A 20,523-nucleotide genomic window follows, 5' to 3' on the forward strand; every position below is an offset into this window, starting at 1 on the left:
ATGGTAACTCTCCCCCTCTGGTTATTCCTGTGACAGTGAATAATTCCATTGAGGCCTACGCTATGGTGGATTCGGGATCAACAACTTGTTTTGTGGATTCTGAATTTATAGCAAGGCATCAGATTCCTACTGTTCTCAAGGCCAGAGCCGAGTCGCTCCATGTTGTTGATGGTAGTGAAACTGCTGCGGGTAAAGTGACCCACCAAGTTCCTTTGTCCCTCTCTTTTCCTAATTATTCAGAAACTTTGGTTTTTCAAATCACGAAGCTTGGGGGCTACCACATCATCCTGGGGAAATGCTGGCTCGACGCCCATAACCCGGAAATTTCTTGGCCTTCCAATACGCTCAAGATATCGGTTACTTCTACCGCCGATGGCAATGCTGTGGCAGCTTCTGATTCTTCTTCTTCTTCTTCTTCTGTTTCGACTGCTTCTACTGATTCTGGCGCTTCGTTTGATTTTTCTTATACAAAAAACGACAAAAATATTGCTTCTACCGCTGGCAGTCAGATTGAGGGATCTGCTCCTGCTTCAGCCACTTCACCCCTTCCTTCTTTTATTGCACAATCGTCAGCTGTGTCTTGTTCCTGTGTGACGGTGTCGTCTCAGGCTTTGCATCGCTTTGCCAAAGCTGAGAAACTACAGATTTATCGTGTCACCGCTCAGGAAGTCCTGGATTATCTCAATCAGGAGGACCTAACTCCGGAACAAGAGCATGCACGGCTCCTTGAACGCATCCCGAAGAAATACCATGACCTACTTCCTCTGTTCTCTCGAGAAGGTGCTGATCAACTACCACCTCACCGGGACATTGATCATGCGATTAACTTCGTTCCCGATGCGAAATACCCCAAGGCCCCGCTGTACGATATGACTCCACTCGAGTTACAGGCTGTCAAAAAATATCTAGATGGCATGCTTGCTAAAGGCTTTATTTCCTCTTCCTCTTCGCCGCTGGCTTCCCCGATTCTTTTTGCTAGGAAGCCAGGCAGTTTACGATTCTGTGTTGATTTCCGAGCCGTCAATGATATCACCATCAAAGACGTAACTCCTCTGCCTCGGATCAATGAATCACTGCGCACGGCGGCTACGGGAAACATTTTTACAAAGCTGGATCTGAGAGCTGCGTACCACTTGATTCGCATCAAGAAAGGTGATGAATACAAGACAGCTTTCAGAACTCGATATGGCATTTTTGAGTACAATGTGATGCCGTTTGGGCTCACCAATGCTCCTGCCACGTGTCAGAAATATGTCAGCGAGGTCTTGTCGGAGTATTTGGACATATTCTGTGTCTGTTACTTGGATGATATCCTGGTGTTCTCTCTGAACCAAGAGGAACATGATGTTCATGTGCGCAAAGTCCTGCTAAAATTAGCGCAGGCCAGTCTGTTTGTCAAGGGTGAAAAATGCGAATTCGACAAGACTGAAACTACCTTTGTTGGCTTTGTTATTTCAGCCGATGCTCTGAAGATGGACCCCGCTAAAGTTGCGGCTGTCCGTGAGTGGGAGGCTCCCCGAACTGTTAAGGGAGTCCAGTCCTTTTTGGGTTTTGCCAATTTCTATAGGAGGTTCATCCGTGACTTCTCTAGAATCTGCACACCTCTCTTCGAGTTGACTAAAAAGACGCAATCTTTTGTCTGGTCCTCTGAATGTGAGGCAGCATTTCACACCCTGAAGGACCTTTTCTGCTCTGAACCTATCCTCAAGCACTTTGATTACCTGTTGGACACTGTTATTGAAACAGACGCGTCTGACCGTGTAATATCTGCCGTCATGTCTCAATACCACCCGACTGACAAGGGGCTTCTACTACACCCCGTGGCCTATTTCTCTCAAAAAATGAATCCTGCCCAGTGTAACTACGGCGTAGGTGACAAGGAGTTGTTAGCCATTGTGGAGTCTCTAAAGTCGTGGCGATTCATGGTTGAAAGTCTGGAAAAACCTGTTCTGGTATTGACGGACCATCGGAATTTAGCCGTTCTTAAGCAAATTCCGGCCATGAACAGACGGCAAGCGAGGTGGGCTATGGAACTGAGCGAGTACCGTTATGTCATCACTTATAGGCCTGGCTCCTTGAATTCTAGAGCTGATGCCCTGACCAGACGCTACGAAGACCTCGTTTCTTCTTCTTCTGAGGAGGATAAAGAGCTGTGTGCTCCTATTATTCCCCCTGAAAATTTTATTGGTACCATGTCTTTGGTAGACGAGGTAAAAATCGCGCTATCCACGGACAAGTGGGCTCTTGATGTTATTTCTGCTCTTCGAGGCCAGTCGACCAAACCTCCAGATGTGGACCTCAGTGTCTGCAGGCTTGACAATGACGGTCTTTTGTTTGTCAACGACCTTCTATATTTGCCGAACGAGGATCTACGAGTTCGTGCATTGAAGAATTGTCATGATATTATGCCTAGCGGACACCCTGGACAAAAGAACACTTTTGAACTTCTTGTTCGGGAATACTGGTGGCCCGGGATGCGTCGTGATGTCATCCGGTACATCCGAAATTGTGAGGTCTGCCAACGGATCAAGTCCGCGCGACATAGTCCCTACGGTCTACTGAAACCTCTGACCATTCCGCAAGCTCGGTGGACATCTGTGTCCCTTGATTTTATCACCGGCTTGCCGGTCTCCAATTCTTTTGACATGATTCTCGTTGTCGTCGATAGGCTTAGCAAAATGGCTCACTTTATACCTTGCGATTCCTCGCTGGATGCTGCAGGTTTTGCTAAGCTCTATTTGTCAGCAGTGTATAGGCTCCACGGTCTGCCATTGGACATTGTGTCCGACAGGGGTAGTCTGTTTACGTCGGCTTTTTCCAAGGCTTTAGCCAAACTGTTGGGCATAAAGCAAAATCTGAGTACTGCGTTCCACCCTCAGACCGATGGTCAGACTGAGCGTGTGAACTCTATTTTGGAGCAATACCTGCGGGGTTACACCAACTATAGACAGGACAATTGGGCTGATCTTTTGCCCTTGGCGGAGTTCTCTTACAATGACTCCGAGTCCAGTTCTACTATGCTGACGCCCTTCTTTGCGAACCACGGGTTTCACCCCAGAAGTGGGCGTGAGTCGCTCCCAGTCTCTGTGGAAAAAGGCCCGTTGCGGAACTTTGTTAAAGAGCTTGACAACATTTGTCAGTTTTTAAAGACTGAAATTACGTGGAGCCGTGAGCGGATGACCGAGTACGCGAATCGACACAAATCTTCCGCCCCTCTCCTTCGAGAAGGGGACTTAGTGTGGCTTTTGAGTAGAAATATTCGAACTACTCGTCCTTCAAAGAAGTTGGACTTCAAGAAGCTTGGCCCATTTAAGATTCTACGGAAGGTGTCTTCGCATGCCTACGAGTTGGCACTCCCTGCCACTATGAAGGTTCATCCCGTCTTCCACGTTTGTCTGCTGGAACCATGTGCGTCGGATCCTCTTCCTGGCCAGAAAAACCCTCCTCCTCCTCCCGTCATAGTAGATGGCGAGGAAGAATTTGTGGTCAAGGAAATTATAGGCGTGTCTTCGCGTGGCCCTCTGCAATATCAAGTAGTTTGGGAGGGCTATGAACATGATGGACCCTCCTGGGAACCTCTGGACCATTTAGCCAATGCACCTGAGAAGGTTGCAGAATTCTACAAGAGGATGCCTAACGCCAGACGATCTTAGTACTGCTGTGGAAATCAGTCATAAAAAGGGGGGCTACTGTCATGAATAGCTATCCTGACACTGCTCATGCTAAGGGTTATGCATGAGACCTACCCCACTCTTCTTTTCCACAACGCCGAAGGTCGGCGACCTATGAAGATGCGCTTATGGCACAGGTTGGTCTGTGTAGATCGTGAGTTGATCAACGGATATGAGGTTGTCGTGGGATGTGCTGAGCACGGGTGCTCTGATAGACGTTGTTCTGCTGCTGCGGAGTTTTCTTGTTGCAATTGCCATTGCGTGCTTAGGTGGGGGTTGTTATCTGGTTCGATTGTTACGAACCTGTTACGTCTTGTTTACACGAGACTTATCTTTTGTTCGTAGTTAGATGTTGATTGTTTCTAGCTTGGGAAGACAGAGTTTTGTCAGGAGCGCCGACAACATAAATATCGTCGTCTCCTGCCCTGAGTTGATCAGGTTTACTCTTGTTCTCCAAGCTTAACAATCACATGCACTTGCTTACCTTCTTCTTCTTCTTTATACCATTCTGTTCTTGCTTTCTTTGCAGTTCAACCTTTCTTCTTCTTTGAAGTGTGTGATTGTTCCTCCTCCTTCCTCTTTGTGCCGCTCTATTCTCAGAATAGCCATCTAAGTTGTGTGTTGCCTCTTCATCTCAACCGACCATACGTCTTAGCACTCTGTCTAACTGACGTCTTCCTCCACAGGCCCGACTGTCCACCTCAGGAACCTATCATTGTCCCGAGTCGTTGGCTGTACCCGGAACCCTAATCCTTTCTTCGGGCCCTATCCGTAATATTTTGTTAAGCTTCATTTGAAGACCCGACGCTATTACAACTTTGGCTCTCTTTGGCACTTTTTTCTCTCCTCATTTATTTTTCCCTCTCTATTACGTTTCAACTCGCAATGGCCCTCACTCGCGAAATGATCGAGCATCTCAATACGTTCCTCCTGTCGATTCCTGACCGAACTCCTGAGAACTGGCATCTCGGTGCCCTTCCTAGGGAGTTCAGTGCTGAGATCAAAATGGCTATTGTGGCGGCTTACATGTCTGGTCTGCGCACCGACGATGGTGCCCCGCCCATCCCCGTTGGCTCTGTTCCTGATGCGGCTCAGGTTTACTGGGCTGCGTTCCAGGCTGGCGCTGAAGCCCGCTTCAACTCCCTTGAGTCTCTTCCCCGAGTCAAACGGGAAGAGGATGCCGATCCGTTGAAAGAGGCCGACAAGCATCTTGATGTCGTGCCCTATGATGGCAATCAGCAAGGCTTCCAGGCGTTCCAGAGGCAACTTGCGGTCAAATTTGCTGCTGCACCCAAGCACCACCGCACGGAGCAGCGCAAGCTGATGACTGCCTTCTCCTACCTTAGAGATGGCGCTCTGGATTGGGCCATGCCTCGGATGGACCCGGCCACTGGACACATGAACTTTGAAACGTACGACGATTTTATGAAATCGTTAGCTGAGGCTTTCGATGACCCTGACTGGCGCATGACTGCGACCCAGCAGATCTTCGACTTAAAGCAGACAGGTACTTGTACTGCCTATCACTCTGCTTTTACAACGCTGTTGAAGAAACTCGGTTGGGCCGACGCTGATTTCACCATTGCACTATTTCAGCGAGGCCTCAAGCCCCACATACAGGACGCTCTGGCTTGGAACACCTATCCTGCCCCTAAGGGAACGCTTGATCAGTTCGCTAATTTCTGCAACACGCTGGACAATACGATCAACAACCGAACCCGGGGAAACAACGGGAAAATCCAACCGCCTCCTGGTGTGGTCCCCTTTCAGCAAGATTCTCGTTCGAGAAATGCTGGCGCCCAAAAAGCTGTCCCCAACACCAAGCCAGCTAAGGGTACCTCTGCAGGTCCCGATGCCAACGGTCTACCCTTCCGTAAGACTGCTGACGGCAAAATGGCAAAGGGTGTTTGTTGGAAGTGTGGCGCAAAGGACCACATGCTAAAGGCTTGCCCCAAAAACAACCTTGCTCTTCGCGCAGCTACTGTCCCTTCTCCCTCCACTTCTACCCGGGCTCCCTCGACGGCCCCTGCGCCTGATGCGTCAAAAAACTAGAAGGGCTACCGACCCATTCCCCTCTGGTCCTGGCTAGCCCTGACGCTGCTGATGAGGGTCTCTTGAGAATCAGCACTTGTTCTCTTGATAATGCTATCGATTATGGTAACTCTCCCCCTCTGGTTATTCCTGTGACAGTGAATAATTCCATTGAGGCCTACGCTATGGTGGATTCGGGATCAACAACTTGTTTTGTGGATTCTGAATTTATAGCAAGGCATCAGATTCCTACTGTTCTCAAGGCCAGAGCCGAGTCGCTCCATGTTGTTGATGGTAGTGAAACTGCTGCGGGTAAAGTGACCCACCAAGTTCCTTTGTCCCTCTCTTTTCCTAATTATTCAGAAACTTTGGTTTTTCAAATCACGAAGCTTGGGGGCTACCACATCATCCTGGGGAAATGCTGGCTCGACGCCCATAACCCGGAAATTTCTTGGCCTTCCAATACGCTCAAGATATCGGTTACTTCTACCGCCGATGGCAATGCTGTGGCAGCTTCTGATTCTTCTTCTTCTTCTTCTTCTGTTTCGACTGCTTCTACTGATTCTGGCGCTTCGTTTGATTTTTCTTATACAAAAAACGACAAAAATATTGCTTCTACCGCTGGCAGTCAGATTGAGGGATCTGCTCCTGCTTCAGCCACTTCACCCCTTCCTTCTTTTATTGCACAATCGTCAGCTGTGTCTTGTTCCTGTGTGACGGTGTCGTCTCAGGCTTTGCATCGCTTTGCCAAAGCTGAGAAACTACAGATTTATCGTGTCACCGCTCAGGAAGTCCTGGATTATCTCAATCAGGAGGACCTAACTCCGGAACAAGAGCATGCACGGCTCCTTGAACGCATCCCGAAGAAATACCATGACCTACTTCCTCTGTTCTCTCGAGAAGGTGCTGATCAACTACCACCTCACCGGGACATTGATCATGCGATTAACTTCGTTCCCGATGCGAAATACCCCAAGGCCCCGCTGTACGATATGACTCCACTCGAGTTACAGGCTGTCAAAAAATATCTAGATGGCATGCTTGCTAAAGGCTTTATTTCCTCTTCCTCTTCGCCGCTGGCTTCCCCGATTCTTTTTGCTAGGAAGCCAGGCAGTTTACGATTCTGTGTTGATTTCCGAGCCGTCAATGATATCACCATCAAAGACGTAACTCCTCTGCCTCGGATCAATGAATCACTGCGCACGGCGGCTACGGGAAACATTTTTACAAAGCTGGATCTGAGAGCCGCGTACCACTTGATTCGCATCAAGAAAGGTGATGAATACAAGACAGCTTTCAGAACTCGATATGGCATTTTTGAGTACAATGTGATGCCGTTTGGGCTCACCAATGCTCCTGCCACGTGTCAGAAATATGTCAGCGAGGTCTTGTCGGAGTATTTGGACATATTCTGTGTCTGTTACTTGGATGATATCCTGGTGTTCTCTCTGAACCAAGAGGAACATGATGTTCATGTGCGCAAAGTCCTGCTAAAATTAGCGCAGGCCAGTCTGTTTGTCAAGGGTGAAAAATGCGAATTCGACAAGACTGAAACTACCTTTGTTGGCTTTGTTATTTCAGCCGATGCTCTGAAGATGGACCCCGCTAAAGTTGCGGCTGTCCGTGAGTGGGAGGCTCCCCGAACTGTTAAGGGAGTCCAGTCCTTTTTGGGTTTTGCCAATTTCTATAGGAGGTTCATCCGTGACTTCTCTAGAATCTGCACACCTCTCTTCGAGTTGACTAAAAAGACGCAATCTTTTGTCTGGTCCTCTGAATGTGAGGCAGCATTTCACACCCTGAAGGACCTTTTCTGCTCTGAACCTATCCTCAAGCACTTTGATTACCTGTTGGACACTGTTATTGAAACAGACGCGTCTGACCGTGTAATATCTGCCGTCATGTCTCAATACCACCCGACTGACAAGGGGCTTCTACTACACCCCGTGGCCTATTTCTCTCAAAAAATGAATCCTGCCCAGTGTAACTACGGCGTAGGTGACAAGGAGTTGTTAGCCATTGTGGAGTCTCTAAAGTCGTGGCGATTCATGGTTGAAAGTCTGGAAAAACCTGTTCTGGTATTGACGGACCATCGGAATTTAGCCGTTCTTAAGCAAATTCCGGCCATGAACAGACGGCAAGCGAGGTGGGCTATGGAACTGAGCGAGTACCGTTATGTCATCACTTATAGGCCTGGCTCCTTGAATTCTAGAGCTGATGCCCTGACCAGACGCTACGAAGACCTCGTTTCTTCTTCTTCTGAGGAGGATAAAGAGCTGTGTGCTCCTATTATTCCCCCTGAAAATTTTATTGGTACCATGTCTTTGGTAGACGAGGTAAAAATCGCGCTATCCACGGACAAGTGGGCTCTTGATGTTATTTCTGCTCTTCGAGGCCAGTCGACCAAACCTCCAGATGTGGACCTCAGTGTCTGCAGGCTTGACAATGACGGTCTTTTGTTTGTCAACGACCTTCTATATTTGCCGAACGAGGATCTACGAGTTCGTGCATTGAAGAATTGTCATGATATTATGCCTAGCGGACACCCTGGACAAAAGAACACTTTTGAACTTCTTGTTCGGGAATACTGGTGGCCCGGGATGCGTCGTGATGTCATCCGGTACATCCGAAATTGTGAGGTCTGCCAACGGATCAAGTCCGCGCGACATAGTCCCTACGGTCTACTGAAACCTCTGACCATTCCGCAAGCTCGGTGGACATCTGTGTCCCTTGATTTTATCACCGGCTTGCCGGTCTCCAATTCTTTTGACATGATTCTCGTTGTCGTCGATAGGCTTAGCAAAATGGCTCACTTTATACCTTGCGATTCCTCGCTGGATGCTGCAGGTTTTGCTAAGCTCTATTTGTCAGCAGTGTATAGGCTCCACGGTCTGCCATTGGACATTGTGTCCGACAGGGGTAGTCTGTTTACGTCGGCTTTTTCCAAGGCTTTAGCCAAACTGTTGGGCATAAAGCAAAATCTGAGTACTGCGTTCCACCCTCAGACCGATGGTCAGACTGAGCGTGTGAACTCTATTTTGGAGCAATACCTGCGGGGTTACACCAACTATAGACAGGACAATTGGGCTGATCTTTTGCCCTTGGCGGAGTTCTCTTACAATGACTCCGAGTCCAGTTCTACTATGCTGACGCCCTTCTTTGCGAACCACGGGTTTCACCCCAGAAGTGGGCGTGAGTCGCTCCCAGTCTCTGTGGAAAAAGGCCCGTTGCGGAACTTTGTTAAAGAGCTTGACAACATTTGTCAGTTTTTAAAGACTGAAATTACGTGGAGCCGTGAGCGGATGACCGAGTACGCGAATCGACACAAATCTTCCGCCCCTCTCCTTCGAGAAGGGGACTTAGTGTGGCTTTTGAGTAGAAATATTCGAACTACTCGTCCTTCAAAGAAGTTGGACTTCAAGAAGCTTGGCCCATTTAAGATTCTACGGAAGGTGTCTTCGCATGCCTACGAGTTGGCACTCCCTGCCACTATGAAGGTTCATCCCGTCTTCCACGTTTGTCTGCTGGAACCATGTGCGTCGGATCCTCTTCCTGGCCAGAAAAACCCTCCTCCTCCTCCCGTCATAGTAGATGGCGAGGAAGAATTTGTGGTCAAGGAAATTATAGGCGTGTCTTCGCGTGGCCCTCTGCAATATCAAGTAGTTTGGGAGGGCTATGAACATGATGGACCCTCCTGGGAACCTCTGGACCATTTAGCCAATGCACCTGAGAAGGTTGCAGAATTCTACAAGAGGATGCCTAACGCCAGACGATCTTAGTACTGCTGTGGAAATCAGTCATAAAAAGGGGGGCTACTGTCATGAATAGCTATCCTGACACTGCTCATGCTAAGGGTTATGCATGAGACCTACCCCACTCTTCTTTTCCACAACGCCGAAGGTCGGCGACCTATGAAGATGCGCTTATGGCACAGGTTGGTCTGTGTAGATCGTGAGTTGATCAACGGATATGAGGTTGTCGTGGGATGTGCTGAGCACGGGTGCTCTGATAGACGTTGTTCTGCTGCTGCGGAGTTTTCTTGTTGCAATTGCCATTGCGTGCTTAGGTGGGGGTTGTTATCTGGTTCGATTGTTACGAACCTGTTACGTCTTGTTTACACGAGACTTATCTTTTGTTCGTAGTTAGATGTTGATTGTTTCTAGCTTGGGAAGACAGAGTTTTGTCAGGAGCGCCGACAACATAAATATCGTCGTCTCCTGCCCTGAGTTGATCAGGTTTACTCTTGTTCTCCAAGCTTAACAATCACATGCACTTGCTTACCTTCTTCTTCTTCTTTATACCATTCTGTTCTTGCTTTCTTTGCAGTTCAACCTTTCTTCTTCTTTGAAGTGTGTGATTGTTCCTCCTCCTTCCTCTTTGTGCCGCTCTATTCTCAGAATAGCCATCTAAGTTGTGTGTTGCCTCTTCATCTCAACCGACCATACGTCTTAGCACTCTGTCTAACTGACGTCTTCCTCCACAGGCCCGACTGTCCACCTCAGGAACCTATCATTGTCCCGAGTCGTTGGCTGTACCCGGAACCCTAATCCTTTCTTCGGGCCCTATCCGTAATATTTTGTTAAGCTTCATTTGAAGACCCGACGCTATTACAACTTTGGCTCTCTTTGGCACTTTTTTCTCTCCTCATTTATTTTTCCCTCTCTATTACGTTTCAACTCGCAATGGCCCTCACTCGCGAAATGATCGAGCATCTCAATACGTTCCTCCTGTCGATTCCTGACCGAACTCCTGAGAACTGGCATCTCGGTGCCCTTCCTAGGGAGTTCAGTGCTGAGATCAAAATGGCTATTGTGGCGGCTTACATGTCTGGTCTGCGCACCGACGATGGTGCCCCGCCCATCCCCGTTGGCTCTGTTCCTGATGCGGCTCAGGTTTACTGGGCTGCGTTCCAGGCTGGCGCTGAAGCCCGCTTCAACTCCCTTGAGTCTCTTCCCCGAGTCAAACGGGAAGAGGATGCCGATCCGTTGAAAGAGGCCGACAAGCATCTTGATGTCGTGCCCTATGATGGCAATCAGCAAGGCTTCCAGGCGTTCCAGAGGCAACTTGCGGTCAAATTTGCTGCTGCACCCAAGCACCACCGCACGGAGCAGCGCAAGCTGATGACTGCCTTCTCCTACCTTAGAGATGGCGCTCTGGATTGGGCCATGCCTCGGATGGACCCGGCCACTGGACACATGAACTTTGAAACGTACGACGATTTTATGAAATCGTTAGCTGAGGCTTTCGATGACCCTGACTGGCGCATGACTGCGACCCAGCAGATCTTCGACTTAAAGCAGACAGGTACTTGTACTGCCTATCACTCTGCTTTTACAACGCTGTTGAAGAAACTCGGTTGGGCCGACGCTGATTTCACCATTGCACTATTTCAGCGAGGCCTCAAGCCCCACATACAGGACGCTCTGGCTTGGAACACCTATCCTGCCCCTAAGGGAACGCTTGATCAGTTCGCTAATTTCTGCAACACGCTGGACAATACGATCAACAACCGAACCCGGGGAAACAACGGGAAAATCCAACCGCCTCCTGGTGTGGTCCCCTTTCAGCAAGATTCTCGTTCGAGAAATGCTGGCGCCCAAAAAGCTGTCCCCAACACCAAGCCAGCTAAGGGTACCTCTGCAGGTCCCGATGCCAACGGTCTACCCTTCCGTAAGACTGCTGACGGCAAAATGGCAAAGGGTGTTTGTTGGAAGTGTGGCGCAAAGGACCACATGCTAAAGGCTTGCCCCAAAAACAACCTTGCTCTTCGCGCAGCTACTGTCCCTTCTCCCTCCACTTCTACCCGGGCTCCCTCGACGGCCCCTGCGCCTGATGCGTCAAAAAACTAGAAGGGCTACCGACCCATTCCCCTCTGGTCCTGGCTAGCCCTGACGCTGCTGATGAGGGTCTCTTGAGAATCAGCACTTGTTCTCTTGATAATGCTATCGATTATGGTAACTCTCCCCCTCTGGTTATTCCTGTGACAGTGAATAATTCCATTGAGGCCTACGCTATGGTGGATTCGGGATCAACAACTTGTTTTGTGGATTCTGAATTTATAGCAAGGCATCAGATTCCTACTGTTCTCAAGGCCAGAGCCGAGTCGCTCCATGTTGTTGATGGTAGTGAAACTGCTGCGGGTAAAGTGACCCACCAAGTTCCTTTGTCCCTCTCTTTTCCTAATTATTCAGAAACTTTGGTTTTTCAAATCACGAAGCTTGGGGGCTACCACATCATCCTGGGGAAATGCTGGCTCGACGCCCATAACCCGGAAATTTCTTGGCCTTCCAATACGCTCAAGATATCGGTTACTTCTACCGCCGATGGCAATGCTGTGGCAGCTTCTGATTCTTCTTCTTCTTCTTCTTCTGTTTCGACTGCTTCTACTGATTCTGGCGCTTCGTTTGATTTTTCTTATACAAAAAACGACAAAAATATTGCTTCTACCGCTGGCAGTCAGATTGAGGGATCTGCTCCTGCTTCAGCCACTTCACCCCTTCCTTCTTTTATTGCACAATCGTCAGCTGTGTCTTGTTCCTGTGTGACGGTGTCGTCTCAGGCTTTGCATCGCTTTGCCAAAGCTGAGAAACTACAGATTTATCGTGTCACCGCTCAGGAAGTCCTGGATTATCTCAATCAGGAGGACCTAACTCCGGAACAAGAGCATGCACGGCTCCTTGAACGCATCCCGAAGAAATACCATGACCTACTTCCTCTGTTCTCTCGAGAAGGTGCTGATCAACTACCACCTCACCGGGACATTGATCATGCGATTAACTTCGTTCCCGATGCGAAATACCCCAAGGCCCCGCTGTACGATATGACTCCACTCGAGTTACAGGCTGTCAAAAAATATCTAGATGGCATGCTTGCTAAAGGCTTTATTTCCTCTTCCTCTTCGCCGCTGGCTTCCCCGATTCTTTTTGCTAGGAAGCCAGGCAGTTTACGATTCTGTGTTGATTTCCGAGCCGTCAATGATATCACCATCAAAGACGTAACTCCTCTGCCTCGGATCAATGAATCACTGCGCACGGCGGCTACGGGAAACATTTTTACAAAGCTGGATCTGAGAGCTGCGTACCACTTGATTCGCATCAAGAAAGGTGATGAATACAAGACAGCTTTCAGAACTCGATATGGCATTTTTGAGTACAATGTGATGCCGTTTGGGCTCACCAATGCTCCTGCCACGTGTCAGAAATATGTCAGCGAGGTCTTGTCGGAGTATTTGGACATATTCTGTGTCTGTTACTTGGATGATATCCTGGTGTTCTCTCTGAACCAAGAGGAACATGATGTTCATGTGCGCAAAGTCCTGCTAAAATTAGCGCAGGCCAGTCTGTTTGTCAAGGGTGAAAAATGCGAATTCGACAAGACTGAAACTACCTTTGTTGGCTTTGTTATTTCAGCCGATGCTCTGAAGATGGACCCCGCTAAAGTTGCGGCTGTCCGTGAGTGGGAGGCTCCCCGAACTGTTAAGGGAGTCCAGTCCTTTTTGGGTTTTGCCAATTTCTATAGGAGGTTCATCCGTGACTTCTCTAGAATCTGCACACCTCTCTTCGAGTTGACTAAAAAGACGCAATCTTTTGTCTGGTCCTCTGAATGTGAGGCAGCATTTCACACCCTGAAGGACCTTTTCTGCTCTGAACCTATCCTCAAGCACTTTGATTACCTGTTGGACACTGTTATTGAAACAGACGCGTCTGACCGTGTAATATCTGCCGTCATGTCTCAATACCACCCGACTGACAAGGGGCTTCTACTACACCCCGTGGCCTATTTCTCTCAAAAAATGAATCCTGCCCAGTGTAACTACGGCGTAGGTGACAAGGAGTTGTTAGCCATTGTGGAGTCTCTAAAGTCGTGGCGATTCATGGTTGAAAGTCTGGAAAAACCTGTTCTGGTATTGACGGACCATCGGAATTTAGCCGTTCTTAAGCAAATTCCGGCCATGAACAGACGGCAAGCGAGGTGGGCTATGGAACTGAGCGAGTACCGTTATGTCATCACTTATAGGCCTGGCTCCTTGAATTCTAGAGCTGATGCCCTGACCAGACGCTACGAAGACCTCGTTTCTTCTTCTTCTGAGGAGGATAAAGAGCTGTGTGCTCCTATTATTCCCCCTGAAAATTTTATTGGTACCATGTCTTTGGTAGACGAGGTAAAAATCGCGCTATCCACGGACAAGTGGGCTCTTGATGTTATTTCTGCTCTTCGAGGCCAGTCGACCAAACCTCCAGATGTGGACCTCAGTGTCTGCAGGCTTGACAATGACGGTCTTTTGTTTGTCAACGACCTTCTATATTTGCCGAACGAGGATCTACGAGTTCGTGCATTGAAGAATTGTCATGATATTATGCCTAGCGGACACCCTGGACAAAAGAACACTTTTGAACTTCTTGTTCGGGAATACTGGTGGCCCGGGATGCGTCGTGATGTCATCCGGTACATCCGAAATTGTGAGGTCTGCCAACGGATCAAGTCCGCGCGACATAGTCCCTACGGTCTACTGAAACCTCTGACCATTCCGCAAGCTCGGTGGACATCTGTGTCCCTTGATTTTATCACCGGCTTGCCGGTCTCCAATTCTTTTGACATGATTCTCGTTGTCGTCGATAGGCTTAGCAAAATGGCTCACTTTATACCTTGCGATTCCTCGCTGGATGCTGCAGGTTTTGCTAAGCTCTATTTGTCAGCAGTGTATAGGCTCCACGGTCTGCCATTGGACATTGTGTCCGACAGGGGTAGTCTGTTTACGTCGGCTTTTTCCAAGGCTTTAGCCAAACTGTTGGGCATAAAGCAAAATCTGAGTACTGCGTTCCACCCTCAGACCGATGGTCAGACTGAGCGTGTGAACTCTATTTTGGAGCAATACCTGCGGGGTTACACCAACTATAGACAGGACAATTGGGCTGATCTTTTGCCCTTGGCGGAGTTCTCTTACAATGACTCCGAGTCCAGTTCTACTATGCTGACGCCCTTCTTTGCGAACCACGGGTTTCACCCCAGAAGTGGGCGTGAGTCGCTCCCAGTCTCTGTGGAAAAAGGCCCGTTGCGGAACTTTGTTAAAGAGCTTGACAACATTTGTCAGTTTTTAAAGACTGAAATTACGTGGAGCCGTGAGCGGATGACCGAGTACGCGAATCGACACAAATCTTCCGCCCCTCTCCTTCGAGAAGGGGACTTAGTGTGGCTTTTGAGTAGAAATATTCGAACTACTCGTCCTTCAAAGAAGTTGGACTTCAAGAAGCTTGGCCCATTTAAGATTCTACGGAAGGTGTCTTCGCATGCCTACGAGTTGGCACTCCCTGCCACTATGAAGGTTCATCCCGTCTTCCACGTTTGTCTGCTGGAACCATGTGCGTCGGATCCTCTTCCTGGCCAGAAAAACCCTCCTCCTCCTCCCGTCATAGTAGATGGCGAGGAAGAATTTGTGGTCAAGGAAATTATAGGCGTGTCTTCGCGTGGCCCTCTGCAATATCAAGTAGTTTGGGAGGGCTATGAACATGATGGACCCTCCTGGGAACCTCTGGACCATTTAGCCAATGCACCTGAGAAGGTTGCAGAATTCTACAAGAGGATGCCTAACGCCAGACGATCTTAGTACTGCTGTGGAAATCAGTCATAAAAAGGGGGGCTACTGTCATGAATAGCTATCCTGACACTGCTCATGCTAAGGGTTATGCATGAGACCTACCCCACTCTTCTTTTCCACAACGCCGAAGGTCGGCGACCTATGAAGATGCGCTTATGGCACAGGTTGGTCTGTGTAGATCGTGAGTTGATCAACGGATATGAGGTTGTCGTGGGATGTGCTGAGCACGGGTGCTCTGATAGACGTTGTTCTGCTGCTGCGGAGTTTTCTTGTTGCAATTGCCATTGCGTGCTTAGGTGGGGGTTGTTATCTGGTTCGATTGTTACGAACCTGTTACGTCTTGTTTACACGAGACTTATCTTTTGTTCGTAGTTAGATGTTGATTGTTTCTAGCTTGGGAAGACAGAGTTTTGTCAGGAGCGCCGACAACATAAATATCGTCGTCTCCTGCCCTGAGTTGATCAGGTTTACTCTTGTTCTCCAAGCTTAACAATCACATGCACTTGCTTACCTTCTTCTTCTTCTTTATACCATTCTGTTCTTGCTTTCTTTGCAGTTCAACCTTTCTTCTTCTTTGAAGTGTGTGATTGTTCCTCCTCCTTCCTCTTTGTGCCGCTCTATTCTCAGAATAGCCATCTAAGTTGTGTGTTGCCTCTTCATCTCAACCGACCATACGTCTTAGCACTCTGTCTAACTGACGTCTTCCTCCACAGGCCCGACTGTCCACCTCAGGAACCTATCATTGTCCCGAGTCGTTGGCTGTACCCGGAACCCTAATCCTTTCTTCGGGCCCTATCCGTAATACAGTTCCCCCATCTTTAGTTTGGATTTTCTTCTTCCTTTTCTTTCTTTTCTTCCCTATGTTAAAGATAATAAACAGCATTGGACCTAACTATGAGTTTTCTCCGTACTTAGACAACCCGTCACAAGGTTTTAGGGAAAGGGAAGTTTGCAGCGCAGAACAAGGTAGTTTCAATCGTTTCACGAGGGCCTGGGATATGATCAAGGAGACTGTATTTCCGGTGTCGACTAAAGCTACTGAGTTGTGAGAGCCGTTGATTACAACGTCAACAGATAAGGAGCCTCTCACAAGCAAAGGGGACGTTCCCTTCTTGTTCTTACCCCTCCGGGGGCGACTGTCACCGGAGGGTCTCAGTTTTCCGACTGAGCAGTGGGCAACTGAACGACACCGAAATCGGCATCCAGGTCATCGTCTAGCTGCGGCGGCGTGGGCACGTGTACACCGCGGACACGGGCAGGAGGCGCGTTCCGGTTGGGAGGCACATCGTAGGGGCATTCCCGTACAAAGTGACCTGAGGCGCCACAGCGGATGCAGAGGCCAGCGCGACGACGTCTCTCTCGTTCCTCTTCACTCGCCCAGCGGGCAGTGCGGCGGGCAGCAGGCGCACGGGTAGGCTGGGGGGCAACGCGACGGGTTCGTTCCCAGTCCATGGCGTCGGGATGGCGGTGGGCAGCGGGGGCGGACGGGTAATAACCGGAGCGGCGGCCAGAAGTCGACTCGGCATCGAGCTTACGCTGCCGCAGTTCCTCGGCAGCTAACACGACCCGGTCTAAGTACTCCGAGAAGACCCGGGGAGGGAACGAGTTCGCCACGTATTCCCGAATGGGCGTGTCGAGGCTGTCCTTCAGCCACCTAATCTTCTGTGAGTCCGCCGCGTCCAGAGCTTTGGCGCGGGTCAGTAGGTCCTCAAACTCCTGCAGATGGACCTCGATCCTTCTGCCTCTCTGCTTTAACCGTGAGAGCTGGTCTTGTGCCTTATCTACGGCAACTTTGTCCTCAAACGCTCTCTGCAGCTCTTGAAGGAACTGGTCGCAGGAAACGGGGCCGTCGTCTGTTAGTCGGGTCTTGATTGACCGTGTAACGATCTATGGATCGAGGTAGGCTCAGGCTCCGCCCTCACCGCCGTTTACACCGCCGTCCACACCGCCTTGCACACCGCCGTTACTCACCGCCTGCCAAACCCGTGTGCACACCGTCGTTGTCAAGGGTACGCGTCATACCTCTACCGCGCGTATATAGATAGTGTTGTTTCCGCCCGTTTTCTTGTACATTAGTCTTTTCTCTTTATCTGTTTCTTAATTTATTTCTGCTGTTCTAAAAGCGTTCTCCTTTAGACCGTAAAGCCTTACAATAGAAACAGATCTACCCTTGTTTACACTGTCCTCGTTTCTTTTACCCTGTCTTCGTACCTTTTCCTCGTTACCACCCGCCACCTGTACATCGTTTCTCTCTGTTCCTCTTTTGTTCCACCGTCACATGCCCTACTGTGCACCTACCACCGACCCCGACTCTGACACCACTTCCAACAACACCGTCTTCTTCGACTCTGAGCCTCCTCCGACAGCCATGTCCGATCCTACTGTCCCTGTTCCAGCCCCGGCGGCCCCGTCGCTTCAAGATCTGCTGCAAGCCATCCAGCAGCTCAACGAGAAGCACGACCACGCGCAACAACAATTGCGCGACGAGTTCAACAGTGGCCAACAAAAACGAGATCAGGCCATCGCCGATCTCCAAGCTTTTGCCCGTGCTGCCACCGCTACTTCCGCTCCCGCCGTCGTCCCTGCGTCCCCTGTCCCCACTGCTGTCCCCGCTGCTCCCGTGCCCGTTGCAACTACGGAAAGAAACCTCGAACCGAGGAAGCGTGCCCTCCCGGATATCGCCTTGTTTTCCGGCCAACGCTCTGCCTACCGCGTCTGGGCCCTGAGTGCCCGCTCCAAGCTTGCACTGGACAGCGAGTCAATCGGTGACCACCGCAAGCAATACGCGTACCTTTTTGCGCGTATGACGGTAGAAGCCCAGAACCTCGTCGTGGCGTACTTCGAGCAGGGCTTGCTGAACGACACCGGGCCCCACCAGTTCCTGGAGTACTTGGACTCCATATTCATCGACCCCTTTGCTGCTGACCGTGCTCTCTTCCACCTGGACAACATGCGCCAGGGACCCTCTGAACCCTTCGCCTTGTTCCTGCCCCGCTTCGAAAAAGTCCTCCAGGACGCCAACATCATTGGCGACCGCAACCGCATTTCGAAGTTGCAAACCGCCATGGCGCCTGCCCTCAGACAAGCGATGGTCTATGTCAACGTCCCCGCGACGTACCCTGAATTTACCAACTGCATGCAAAACGTCGCTTCCAAGGCTGAGCAATTCCTACCTCGTCCCCGCCGCGGCCACTACTCCGCTTTCACTGATAACACGACCTACTCTCCGTACGCTGCCCACCCTGTTTCCCCTGCTCCTGCTGGCCCTTTTGTTTCCTCCGTTCCCCCGTCGGCTGCTGCTCGTCACCCCGATGCTATGGATTGGACTCCCACTGTCACTGCCACGGCCCTTCAGCCCCTGACCGACGAGGAGCGCGAGCGCCTCCGCCGCAACCGCGCCTGCTTCCGCTGCCGCCAGACTGGCCATCTGCGCCAGAACTGTCCACTGAACTTTGTCCCCACTACTACCGTCCCTGTCCGCTCCACCAACCTTCCCCAGCTTGCTGCGCCGACCCCAGCTCTGCCCCTGCCTGTGCCCACGCCCGCGTCCCGCGACATGTCGGGAAATGGAGAGCTCTAGGCGAACGTCGCCGTCTAGAGCCCCAAGGAGAGAAGATCGCTCGGGAGGAAATGGGGGCTAGAGGTACCTATATAGATGTTGTTCTCAATAAAACTTGTTCTACCTCTGCCTTCGTCGACTCCGGTTGCCTGTGTCTTGCCACCGTCTCTCCGCGCACCGCCACCCGCGCCCACGCTACTATCCTGCCCATCTGCCCTCGTCCAATTGCTCAAGTAGTTAATGACCAAAACCCACCCGTCATCGATCAAGTCGCCGTTTTTGACCTTGGTCTCGGAGGATTGGACGAGAAACTCTACGCTTACATCGTCCCTGGTCAGACTGAGGACCTCATCCTGGGTCAAGGCTGGATTGCCAAGCACGACGCTTCCCTCCGCCCTGCCCAGAACGAAGTCTTCATCCGCTTGCCCACTCCCCTTCGTCTTACCAACTGTACTGCCGTCGCTGTGGTGCAGTGGTATAGCACCTGGCAAGGCTTTTCAGTTAGCTACCGAGAAGTCGTAGGTTCGATTCCTACCAGTGACGCCAATTTTCTACGAGCAGTCAACCTTGACTGGGGCACTTGGGGTTAGTGCTGCTCGTTGGAAATTCATACCAAAAACTATTCATGTATTTCCTTTCTGTCATAACTTGGGGATTATATTTGTGGGATCTTAGATGTAACTGCCTCCCTGCCAGGGGTTTGGAGTATATTATGTGTAGTAGCTAGCTTGTTTGAGATTCCGTTAAACCTTGATTCGTGTATAGTATTAATATACACCTCGCCATAACCCTGTCAGGTTCCATGCGAGTAATGAATTAAAAAAAAAAAAAACTGTACTGCCAATCCCGATGTCCTCCCTGTTACTGCCCACGCCGTCCGCGCCTTTCACCTCAGAGCCCGCCGTTCTCACAATGTCCGCATCTTCTCCGCCACTCTTCACGACATTGAGAAGGCCCTCAAGGCCAAAATTTACACCGACCCCCGCGCCAACTGTCCCGAGTGGCTCCTTCCTGTCATCGACGCTTTCGACAGGAAGAAAGCTTCCGAGCTCCCCCCGAACCGCCCTGGCATTGATACAGAGATCCGCCTTAAACCAGGCTTGTCCCCGCCCTCGTGCCCTCTGTACTCAATGAGCCGAGAAGAACTGCTGTTGCTCCGGAAAACTCTCTACGACTTGCTCGACGCTGGCTTTATCCGAGCCAGTAGTGCTGAGGGAGGTGCTCCTGTCATCTTCGTGAAGAAACCTGGTGGTGGTCTTCGTTTTTGCGTAGACTACCGTGCCCTGAACAGCGTCACAGAGAAGGATGGTTACCCGTTACCACTGATCAACGACACCCTCCGTGACATCGCTGCCGCCAAGTACGTCTCCAAGGTCGATGTAATCTCCGCGTTCCACCGTCTCCGCCTGAAAGAAGGTAGTGAAGCCTACACGGCCTTCCGCACCCATCTCGGCGCGTATGAATGGCTAGTCACCCCTTTCGGCCTCACTGGTGCTCCTGCTGCTTTCCAACGTTTTATCAATCATGTGCTCTCCCGCTGGCTCGGTATCTCCTGCTCTGCTTACCTCGACGATGTAGTGATCTACAGCTCTGTGTTACGGGTCGTGGACCCGATGTTGGATCATCTTTGGGCTGATCCATGTTGACCCACTTTTTGTGTGATTTGAAGT

At 50.2% G+C, this 20,523-nt stretch overlaps 8 protein-coding genes across 8 annotated transcripts; 7 read left to right on the forward strand and 1 right to left on the reverse strand.

The window, feature by feature from the left end:
* Positions 1-914: 914 nt before the first annotated feature.
* Positions 915-3,653, forward strand: BROUX77_006236 (uncharacterized protein; the record flags this gene model as incomplete). Its single annotated transcript, XM_073751199.1, has 1 exon — positions 915-3,653. One exon carries the CDS (start codon positions 915-917, stop codon positions 3,651-3,653), a length of 2,739 nt encoding a protein of 912 aa, XP_073603305.1.
* A 903-nt stretch (positions 3,654-4,556) lies between these two features.
* BROUX77_006237 (uncharacterized protein) lies at positions 4,557-5,723 on the forward strand (the record flags this gene model as incomplete). The annotated part of the gene is made up of 1 exon (XM_073751200.1): positions 4,557-5,723. The coding sequence occupies one exon, from the start codon at positions 4,557-4,559 to the stop codon at positions 5,721-5,723; it is 1,167 nt and encodes a 388-aa protein (XP_073603306.1).
* Positions 5,724-6,739: 1,016 nt separating this feature from the next.
* On the forward strand, positions 6,740-9,478 carry BROUX77_006238 (uncharacterized protein; the record flags this gene model as incomplete). The annotated part of the gene is made up of 1 exon (XM_073751201.1): positions 6,740-9,478. The coding sequence occupies one exon, from the start codon at positions 6,740-6,742 to the stop codon at positions 9,476-9,478; it is 2,739 nt and encodes a 912-aa protein (XP_073603307.1).
* Positions 9,479-10,381: 903 nt separating this feature from the next.
* Positions 10,382-11,548, forward strand: BROUX77_006239 (uncharacterized protein; the record flags this gene model as incomplete). Its single annotated transcript, XM_073751202.1, has 1 exon — positions 10,382-11,548. The coding sequence occupies one exon, from the start codon at positions 10,382-10,384 to the stop codon at positions 11,546-11,548; it is 1,167 nt and encodes a 388-aa protein (XP_073603308.1).
* A 1,016-nt stretch (positions 11,549-12,564) lies between these two features.
* On the forward strand, positions 12,565-15,303 carry BROUX77_006240 (uncharacterized protein; the record flags this gene model as incomplete). The annotated part of the gene is made up of 1 exon (XM_073751203.1): positions 12,565-15,303. One exon carries the CDS (start codon positions 12,565-12,567, stop codon positions 15,301-15,303), a length of 2,739 nt encoding a protein of 912 aa, XP_073603309.1.
* Positions 15,304-16,446: 1,143 nt separating this feature from the next.
* On the reverse strand, positions 16,447-17,314 carry BROUX77_006241 (uncharacterized protein; the record flags this gene model as incomplete). Its single annotated transcript, XM_073751204.1, has 2 exons — positions 16,447-17,147; positions 17,266-17,314. 2 exons carry the CDS (start codon positions 17,312-17,314, stop codon positions 16,447-16,449), a joined length of 750 nt encoding a protein of 249 aa, XP_073603310.1.
* Positions 17,315-17,572: 258 nt separating this feature from the next.
* On the forward strand, positions 17,573-18,874 carry BROUX77_006242 (uncharacterized protein; the record flags this gene model as incomplete). Its single annotated transcript, XM_073751205.1, has 1 exon — positions 17,573-18,874. The coding sequence occupies one exon, from the start codon at positions 17,573-17,575 to the stop codon at positions 18,872-18,874; it is 1,302 nt and encodes a 433-aa protein (XP_073603311.1).
* Positions 18,875-18,924: 50 nt separating this feature from the next.
* Positions 18,925-20,499, forward strand: BROUX77_006243 (uncharacterized protein; the record flags this gene model as incomplete). Its single annotated transcript, XM_073751206.1, has 2 exons — positions 18,925-19,325; positions 19,749-20,499. The coding sequence occupies 2 exons, from the start codon at positions 18,925-18,927 to the stop codon at positions 20,497-20,499; spliced, it is 1,152 nt and encodes a 383-aa protein (XP_073603312.1).
* Between the last annotated feature and the right edge of the window lie 24 nt (positions 20,500-20,523).

The sequence above is a fragment of the Berkeleyomyces rouxiae genome, assembly GCF_048999995.1.
Source record: "Berkeleyomyces rouxiae strain 22BRR77 chromosome Unknown BrBRR77_ptg000008l, whole genome shotgun sequence".
Classification (NCBI taxonomy): domain Eukaryota; kingdom Fungi; phylum Ascomycota; class Sordariomycetes; order Microascales; family Ceratocystidaceae; genus Berkeleyomyces; species Berkeleyomyces rouxiae.